Here is a 10,023-nt window from a genome sequence, read left to right on the forward strand (position 1 = left end):
ACCTCTCACATCATGGACACACATTGTATGAACTCCTCCCCTCTGGACGGCGCTACAGATCACTGTACGGCAAAACAACCAGGCATAAGGACAGGTTCTCCCCCCAGACCATCACTCTGATAGACACTTAACCCACGACAGTATGACTGGACAACAACCCTCAGTGCAACACCTGCAAATATACCTTGTACAGACTATACAGATTCATACAGGTCTCTAGTTTTAAGTATTCTGTTTTTATTCCTATTATCTCATTTCAATGAGCATTCCTTGGTCTGTCTGCATTGTTTACTGCCTGTTTATACTGCTTATTTTGCATTGTTTGTTGCTTGTTAATACTGCTAATGTTATATTAACAGCCTTATGCTGGTTTACTGTTTACTTGCCTCTTGCATGGGGATATGTACATACACATTGAGAGCCGATGTACCAGAGTCAAATTCCTAGTGTGTCCGACACACCTGGCCAATAAAGCTGATTCTGATTCTGATTCAATGCAACCCTTCCATCTTAACATCTGTGTACATTTTTGTCTTTGGGTTTTTTACTTGTGGCTTGGATTTTATATTGCTGTGCACATTGGGGGCCATTGGGCTGGAGTCAAATTCCTTGTATTGCTGATAATACTTGGCAATAAAGTTTATGCTTATGATGATCACCATCATCACGAGGATGATGACAAGCAAGTCAATTAAGTCCTGTTCTAATGTATTTATACAGGCTGGTGTGCCAGGCTGCCTCTCAAGGACTCAGGCAGGTGAACAGGACAGAGATGGTGACTGAAGCCTTTAAATTTTAATTCTTTGGTAAGTAATAATAATAATAACTTTATTCACATGTCAGTATTTATTATGGTTTTTTTTTTTATTAAATTTGTATTTTTCATCACTGTGTAAAATGCCAGGTACCATATTTGTGATTTATTTAGCTGTGTTAAGTCAATTACACAATAAGGTTTCAGCAGCTGGCTCATCTTTGCTCTAGATAAATAATACAAAGTACAAGTATAACAGTTAATATGCGTCAGCCTTTGTTAATATAACCAAAATATTTATCACTGCTGGATGACTAATGGGAGAACACTGCATGTCATGAAATTTCATTCAAGTAAAAAATGTTATTTTTGTGGTTTAAATTCCTTCAACAAATAATTTCAAACCACAAATTAAAGAATTTCTATAAATCTATTTTTAAACACACAACAACTTTGTGTCTGAAGCCTCAGGTCTTTGCTGCAGGTAGAGAACAAAATCAAATGTGCAAGTAAAACCTGTAAGATACAGCAGTGATGCAGCACAGCTGGAGAGCTGCATGTTTCCTCACAGCATTTTGGGGAGACAAGAGTTATATAGTCTATGCATTCACAACAAAAGTGCCTTTTAAGATATTCTGATTTAACAGATCGTTTTGATTGATTGTAAAAAGTTATTACCAGAGATGCACTGATTGCAGTTTTCTGGGCTGATTCTGATTCTTTCTTTCTAAAAACTGTAACTGACACCATGCACAGACATTTTCACAACTTTTCCTTAATGAAAACAATTGTCATAAAAATAAAACACAGTATTAAAGTTTCACATTGGTTAGTTATTAAATTGATTATATTATGAGGTTTAAAATAATTCCTTGATACATTTGTCAGTTTGTATTTTGTTTCTCTCTCTCTCTCTCTCGAAGCTCCTAGTAAAGTATGAGCTCCTCAGTGGGTCCCGGAGCCAACATGACATCTCAGGTTTGGTGAAGCATTTCTGTTTTGAACTGAATGCTTCCATCAGTGAAAAGCAAGAAAAGAAAACCACCGGTACGGTGGTTTTCTTGTACTGCTACGTATATAGTTTTATTCTTCAAATGTAGTTTCATGGTCCTTATTTATACACTTCAGCAGAACTCTGCTGTTTATTGAATGCACCACATGAACAGAAGCCCTGTAACCGTTAAAGACTCAAGCAAGAAAAATTTTATGTTAAATTTGACAATAATTTTCTTAATTCTATCCACAACTAAAATGGAAAAAAAATTCAGTCCCTGATGCTGCTAAACTTTAGGGCCCGGTTACAGGAGCCAGATATACTATGTTCACACTCCTGATTCACAATTAATAAAGTCACTTGACTGAAAATATACCGAGAGTAAATGTAATAATGTTTCATAAAGTTGTAAATTAGGGACAATGTTTTCTCATCGGTTCATGTTCATGAACAGCTTTGTCTAAAAAAAAAAATGAGCTGATGTGTCAAAATGTTTTTAAAATCTCGAAACTCAAATTCTAATGTCAGCTGAGAAACTATATTGTATAACTGTTAAAGTACAAAAAATTTTTCTTTATTTCAATGTAGTGTTGACACTTCACAGAGAAGATGAAAGTGACAAGTTCTACTGACTTGTATCTATTATTTCAACATGTTTATGCTTGTTGTGTACAGTTAAGGGGAATGCCTGTTAGCCCTTATAACACACCAAATATTCACAGTGATGAATTTAAGATAAACTGACTCAGTGTATTCAAAAGTAATTTCTGCTTCATTCTCTTTGGCTCTCTGTGTTTCTGGATCAGTTTGAGCTCCTCAGAGATTCCTTCACCACTGCATTTGTGAAGAACCTGACTATGGTTCTGGTCTGGCTCATCATCAGTTACATCAATGGAGCTTTAGTTGCTACGTTTTTCAGACACCAGGTACACACACACACACACACACACACACACACAAGCAAAACAATGGGCACATGTAACTAGTGCTGAAGCATCTCCTTGATTAATCGATTAGGAAATCATCAGATTAACCAACAACATATTTGATGAGCACTCATTTTCAGTCCTTTATAAAGACTTTGCTGGTTTCAGCTTCTGAAAACCCATTGAATTTACCATATACAGTATGTAACTACTGGACAAAGCAACCTGAAGACATCACAGTGGGCTCTAGGAAAACCTTTTCACTATGTGGTGAGATCTTACAGGCTAAAGCATAATCTGTTAATGAAGAAATAACCAGTGTTTACATTACATTAGGCAGACAGGAGACCCAGTAGCTACACCTGTAAAGCTTGTTCAGACTAAAACTGATGACACAATGAGCTGAACTGATTACTTACTCAATACTGTGCATGTGAATGCAACCAATGACCTGTCTTTTCTTTCTTTTAATCAATTAATCTGTACATTCCTTCAAGCAGAAAAGCTTCTGAAATTGACTGTTCAGACAAAATATACTTCACAAGATGCAGAACATTCAGTTTACCTTTGCATCAACACCTTGTTGCTCAAATGCATTACAATAATTCATTTTCAGGGGGATTCACCTTCTCTTTCCTCCAGGTCTCAGCTTAAAAACAACCATCACCTGATTCTCTCCTCTTCTGTTCCATAAGAAACTTACTGTTTCTTGACATTTTTCACTCCTCTCTCTCTGTCTTTCTCAAGATCTTTTATGAAGACCCTCGCTATATCCTCTTCATCCACATGGTGATCAATGATGCCATCCAGCTAACCGTCACCATCACACTTTTTGTCCTCAGCTACATCTTCTACAAACTAAACGTCTCTTTCTGCTGCTTCTTTATCCTGGTGGCAGTCTTCACCACCAGAAACACCCCTGTCAGCTTAGCCAGCATGGCCATAGAGCGCTACATTGCTGTTTGCAAACCTTTACATTACCCCCAAATCTGCACAGCAAGGAGAACTTACATAGTCATTGGGTTGATGTGGTTTATATGTGCGGCTCCAGACATTACAGATCTGTTTGTGACTCTGGCCACCGAGTCCCTGAGCTTCTTTCATGAGTCAGTCTTCTGCTTGCGCCAGAATGTTTTCAAAGACCCGATCCTGGCATACAAACGACAAGCCTTTGACATCATCTGCTTCTCTTGTGTGTTTCTGACTTTGGTCTTCACCTATCTGAGGATCCTGTTTGCAGCCAGGTCCCTCTCCACAGACAAGATGTCAGCTCAGAAAGCCAGAAACACCATCCTCCTGCATGGGGCCCAGCTGGCCATGTGCATGCTCTCTTACATTTCCCCAAGTGTGGAGATTATTCTACATCTCATCTTTCCAGGTCAAATCCTAGAAATCAGATTCGCAAACTACCTGATCGTCTACATCTTTCCCCGGTTCCTGAGCCCAATCATCTACGGTGTCAGAGACAAAAGGTTTAGCAAGTACCTCAAAATACACTTTCTGACCCTCAGGTGCAGGCACAAACTGTGGACAGTCACCCCACTGGACAAAGACAACATGTAACTGGTTTCAGTACTGTTCAGAAGTTTTAGGCACTTTAGACGTTTTGATTCTGCTCTACCATCAGTACCATTAGGATGGTGTCTGATCAGTCCCAAATTCATTGTATGGCCTCTAGCCAGAGTCAAAAAAATATTCTCAGCAACAAGAAGAACCAGGAGTCCTGTAACAGATGGTCTGGGCCCCTAAGAGCCCTGATCTCAACATCATGGAGTCAGTCTGGGATCACATGAAGAGACACAAGACACTGAGACAGCCTGAATCCACAAACGCAGCTTCTCCAGGATGCTGGAACAACCTACATGCCAAGTATCAGAAAAAACTGTGTGCAGGTGTACGGAGGAGACCTGGGGCTGGTTTAAAGTAAGGGGGTCACAGCAAATACTGATCAAGATCTGATCAATTATATTGTTTCCTATTTACTCCAATTTGTATGAAGTTAAAAACATTCACTTTAGTTTGACTGCCTAAAGCTTTTGCACAGTACTATATACATATATATAAAAAACAGTTTGTCAGTTTAAATAAAGATATTTTCTTTTTTAATATTTTGATTTTGGATGTTTCCTTTTGATGTTATTATAGGTACTGAAGTTGATGTAAATTTTTATAAGAAAAATCATAAATTGAAAACATGAAAATGTTGCTAGCAAACAAACTTTGTGGTTGTATGCCTCTGCCAACCAGTCAAATTCACAAAAAATGGACAGACGGGAGGTCACTGCGACCTTGACCTTTGGCCATCAAAATCTAATCAGTTCATCCCAGAAGGCAAGTGAATGTTTGTACTAAAATTCGAAAAACATTCTCTCAAAGTGTTTCTGAGATATGATGTTCACGAGAATAAGACGAAGAGACGCATTTTTACAGACAACCTGAAAACTGGGATTTAGGCATTTTATACCTACTGTACAGAAAATGTGTTCTGTCAGCCTAAACAGAGGAAACAGAAATCATCTCTTTTCACCTGACATATGAGTACATAAATGATAGAAATGAATCTAGAAGATTATCCATAGTCACTGTCTGGAACAATTCATTTTTGACATAAGGAATGACATCATTACAGCTGAAGTCAGAAGTTTACATACACTTAGCCAAATACATTTAAACAAGGTCAGTTAGTGTCACTACTTTATTTTAATAATGTGAAATGTCAGAATAATAGTGGGGGAAAAGATTTATTTCAGCTTTTATTCCTGTCATCACATTTCCAGTGGGTCAAGCATTAAATTGTTTAACTTGGGTCAGATGTTTCAGGATGCCTTTCACAAGCTTCCTACTGTCAGTTGCTGGAATTGTACCAAATTCCTCCTGACAGAGCTGGAGGGACTGAGTCAGGCTTGGAGGCCTCCTTGTTCGCACATGCTTTTTCAGTTTTGCCCACAGGTTTTCTATTGGACTGGGGTCAGGGCATTGTGATGGCCACTCCAGTACCTGGACTTTCTGGCTGACGCCTTGAGATGTTTCTTCAACATATCCACATCATCTTCCTTCCTCATCATGCCATCTATTTAGTGAAGGGCCCCAGTCCCTCGTGCAGCAAAGCATGTTTTAACTGACATGAGATGTCCTTTGGAGGCGACAGTGGTGCAGTGGGTAGAGCAGTCGTCTCCCAACCAGAAGGTTGGAGGTTTGAATCTTGGTGCCTGCAGTTCACATGTCAAAGTGTCCTTGGGCAAGACACTGAACCCCAAAGTTGCCTGTGATAGCGGCACATACACGCCCGAGGCCCTCGGCTCCAAACAAAATTTTGTGTGATAGCGGCACATACACGCCTGAGGCCCTCGGCTCCAAACAAAATTTTGTTCTGCGTGTTACAATGACAATGAAGAGGATTCTTCTTCTTTCATGTGAAGCATCCAATCACAAACTGATTTCCAATAAGGGGCCCTTTTCAATCCATGAAGGATGCACTGGTGTATCCTCGGTTATAACTCCTCCAGGCAGCCTTCCTCCTGGAACAATAAAATAAGGGACCTGGGATTCACCTTAGGAAACATATTTTAGAGTCATGAGACGTCCTCTCCCCTGGTCCTTCATCTGAAGCATCCGATCACCAACTGATTTGTGATAACGGGGTTTGTTGGTCCATAAAAGACTTTAGTGCAAGATGGTCGTGTGCATCTTCACTCAAGGCTCCACTAGGAGCCTCCTCACCCCATCTCAGAGCAGATATAAGAATCCTGGCACATCCTTACTTGAAGAGTGACAAAAAGAAACTTGGGATGTAGTCCAGCTGTTCCATCAGGAGAGACTGGAAGTTGCCACAGTGAGCAGAGCAAGACAGTACACACATCCATCTCTAACTCAGTGGGGAAAAAGCACCACCTAGTGGCGCACACAATTTCCTACACAGCATGGCATGTCAATCGCTAAAGGTTAAAATTATTATCAATTAATTATTGATATCACTATTTATGCCATTTACTAGCATCATACAGTATACCAGTGTGCAAACCACAGGGAGACGTGCTACAGACCAAGTTCCTCTGGCCATGGTTTTCATTTGATCACGTTATTAGCCAACACTGGCAAAGCTCACACCAGCGTTGGATATTGGAGCTGAAAGCACTTTGGATGCCAGAATGTGCTTTTAGGACTGAAACTCAGTGTCTAGGCAAAAGTAAACATTTAAATAAAATCTTGATTGTACCTAACAACTGATGTTGCCCTTCTGTTAAAGTCAAATAATAATTTGACCATTTACATGATGTTCCTCTGCTTATCTTTCTAACTGGCTCATGCTCATTGAAGGTTACATGACATCATGACTCTTACCCTGTGTCTGTGACAACCTGATCAACACACATGCTTAAATATGAGGCAAGAGGATGCTAGAAGAGGTCGCTGACAGTAACTCACAGGTGAGGGAGGGATCTGTCATCACCAGTGAATATAACACCATTATCATTATTACTTTTTCCTGTCAGAGGTTTGCCTTTCCATTATCGAGGTGACTACTACAAGGCAATGTGTTTCTTCTTTGATGCTTAAACTTTGACGAGTCTTTACGCTGCACACAAATCTCTGACTGTATGGAATATCTGAATCACTGTGGCTTAACAGCAGAGCTAGAACATTATTTTTAACATAACAATTAATTCTCATTTTCATTTATTAGATTTAACATATCAATTAATTCTCATTTTCATTTATTAGAGTGAATATTTCTGAATTTCTGAATGCATTGTCTCTATATGATGTATTTGTATTACATTTTTTCTTTCAAACTGGGGCATAACAGGAGCTGCACTCTAATATTATTAATAGTTTACATAGTAAGTCCCAGAGCATTTTATTAAGATGTCATATGCTTTGATTTTTAAACCTTTGCTTATAATAATGACCTAAAGCACATTACTTCTCTTGTTTCAAAATTATGCTGTGCTTTGCAAAGTTGTGACAAAACACTGAAAATGTGCACTTAGATTTTGAGTTATTAGAGAATAAACTAAAGTTTTTAATGCCACTTTAAAGTTCTTTAAACTACCAAAATGCATTTTGTCTCATCTTCCTACAGATTTCAAAGCTGAGAGCCATGAATTCCTGACAGAGTGTGCATGGGACGTCTGTGGCTGCAGGTTCGTACAGGTTAGGATGTCTATGCATTTATTATAAAATACTTAAGTCTTGCCTTTGCATTGCAGCCTGTTATGCCCTTGTACTCTGTGTCCTTACACATGTTTGTATTATCAAAGTTACTTTCATCATACAATTCATCTAAGTGTAAAATGTCTCAAGACGTGGAAACATTAGCATTTGTAAACTTTTTTCAGTTCTTCAGACTGGGAGGAGATGGTGGTGATGCCAAATTCCACCTCCTCCAGCGCCCTGGACCTGCTCCTTAGCAATACCAGCTCTACTCTGACAGGAGGTGCTCAGGATGGATTTCAAGAAAGCTTCTCTGGTATTCTGATTAAAAACATGGTGGCCGTACTGGTTTGGCTGGTCCTCAGCATCATCAACTGCAGCATGGTGCAAACCTTCCTACGACACAGGTACACACGACCTTTGTCAAACATGTTTCTACATATACACACATAGGATATCTAAACCTTCAGATTTGTGCCCCAAACCCCAACCTGTTTAATTAGAAAATAACATGCAGATAAAGTGATAATTAGAATAATCCCAAATTGCAGTTTCTCATGACTTACACAGTACACAAGTGCCTGTCTCAGTTCTTGTCTATGTGATCCTAGTCTCTTCTATGAGAACCCCCGATATATCATGTTCATCTGCATGGTCATCAACGATGCCGTGCAGCTAAGCCTTCTAACAGCTCTCTACGAGATCAGCTACATCTTCAGGAAGATCCACGCCTCTGCGTGCTGCCTTCTGGTAAGCCATTAGGCTGCTATATCCCCTTTATCAGAATCAGCTTTATTGGCCAGGTGTGTCGGACACATGAGGAATTTGACTCTGGTACAACTGCTCTCAACGTGTATGTACATGTCCTTATGTAAGGCAGCAATGGGCACATAAACAATACAAAGCTGAGAGGACAGAAAGTAATGTGCAAACAAGCAAAAGGAATGTGCATTAGTAAAAAAATAAATAAAATTAAATGAGAATAAGTACTTATAGAGACCTGTATACACACAGTCTAGATGCATTTTACAGATCTATATGTACAAGGTATATTTACAGGTATTGCACTGAGGATTATTGACCAGGCATACCCTCGTAGGTGAAGTGTTCATCAGAATGACAGTCTGGGGCAAGAAACTGTCCTTGTAGCTGGTTGTCTTGGTGCACAGTGACCTGTAACGTCATCCAGAGGTGAGGAGTTCAAACAGATTGTGTTCAGGGTGTGAGGGGTCTGCTGAAATCATGTTCAAATCAAAATTATGTTCATTAGGCCTGTGCTGAGTCATATATCAGAATCAGTTTATTGGCCAGGTGTGTTGGACACACAAGGAATTTGACTCTGGTACATCGGCTCTCAATGTGCAAACAGTAAACCAACATAAGGTTGTGTAATATAACAAAATAGCAGTATTAACAGCAACACTGACAGAAACAAACAGTGCAAACAATGCAGAATAAGCTGTAAACAAACAGTAAACAATGCAGACAACAAAGGAATGTTCTTTGAAATGAGATAAATAGGAATAAAAACAGAGTACTTAAAACTAGAGACCTGTATAATCTGTACTGTGTGTGCATACATATACATATACACATATATATATATATATACATACATACATACACACACACACACATATACATATACATGCATACATACACACACACTGCACAGAGGGTTATTGTCCAATCATATGGTCATTGGTTAAGTGTTCATCAGAGTGACAGCCAAGGGGAAGAAACTGTCCCTGTGCCTGGTTGTCTTAGTGCACAGTGACCTGTAACGCCGTCCAGAGGGGAAGAGTTCAAACAGATTGTGTCCAGGGTGTGAGGGGTCAGCAGTGATCCTCTCTGCCCTCCGTTTGACCCGTGTGGTGTACAGGTCCTCCATGGAGGGAAGGCTCACATGAATGACCTTTTCTACAGTCCTGACTGTCTGCTGAAGTCTGTACTTGTCCTGTTTGGTTGCTGAGCCAAACCAGACAGTGATGGATGAGCAGAGAACAGACTCGATGATTCCTCTGTAGAACTGTATCAGCAGCTCCTGGGGCAGGTCGAACTTCCTGAGCTGGAGCAGGAAGTTCATCCTCTGCTGTGCCTTCTTGGTGATGGTCCTGATGTTGGACGTCCACTTCAGGTCCTGGGAGATAGTGGAGCCCAGGAACTTGTAGGACTTTACTGCTGATACAGTGCTG

The 10,023-nt window shown here is 39.8% G+C and overlaps 2 protein-coding genes across 2 annotated transcripts in view; both read left to right on the forward strand.

The window, feature by feature from the left end:
* Positions 1 to 779: 779 nt before the first annotated feature.
* On the forward strand, positions 780 to 4,237 carry LOC109952622 (olfactory receptor 4K15-like). Its single transcript, XM_020587790.1, has 3 exons — positions 780 to 806; positions 2,555 to 2,674; positions 3,422 to 4,237. Exons 2-3 carry the CDS (start codon positions 2,606 to 2,608, stop codon positions 4,235 to 4,237), a joined length of 885 nt encoding a protein of 294 aa, XP_020443446.1. The 5' UTR covers positions 780 to 806; positions 2,555 to 2,605.
* A 3,897-nt stretch (positions 4,238 to 8,134) lies between these two features.
* Positions 8,135 to 10,023, forward strand: part of LOC109952610 (olfactory receptor 52E8-like) — a 4,654-nt gene continuing 2,765 nt past the window's right edge. Inside the window, exons 1-2 of the mRNA XM_020587777.1 lie at positions 8,135 to 8,235; positions 8,440 to 8,578. Coding sequence (XP_020443433.1) covers positions 8,162 to 8,235; positions 8,440 to 8,578 — 213 coding nt within the window. The 5' untranslated portion in view covers positions 8,135 to 8,161. The remainder of the gene's footprint in view (positions 8,236 to 8,439; positions 8,579 to 10,023) is intronic.

Source organism: Monopterus albus, unplaced genomic scaffold, assembly GCF_001952655.1.
Source record: "Monopterus albus unplaced genomic scaffold, M_albus_1.0 scaffold479.1, whole genome shotgun sequence".
Taxonomy (NCBI): Eukaryota; Metazoa; Chordata; class Actinopteri; order Synbranchiformes; family Synbranchidae; genus Monopterus; species Monopterus albus.

Bases quoted from the DNA above. Each gene is read 5' to 3' on its own strand.
- LOC109952622 (XM_020587790.1), top strand. From the start codon at position 2,606: ATGGTTCTGGTCTGGCTCATCATCAGTTACATCAATGGAGCTTTAGTT. The intron at 2,675-3,421 runs GTACACACACAC...GTCTTTCTCAAG, and splicing joins CTACGTTTTTCAGACACCAG to ATCTTTTATGAAGACCCTCG.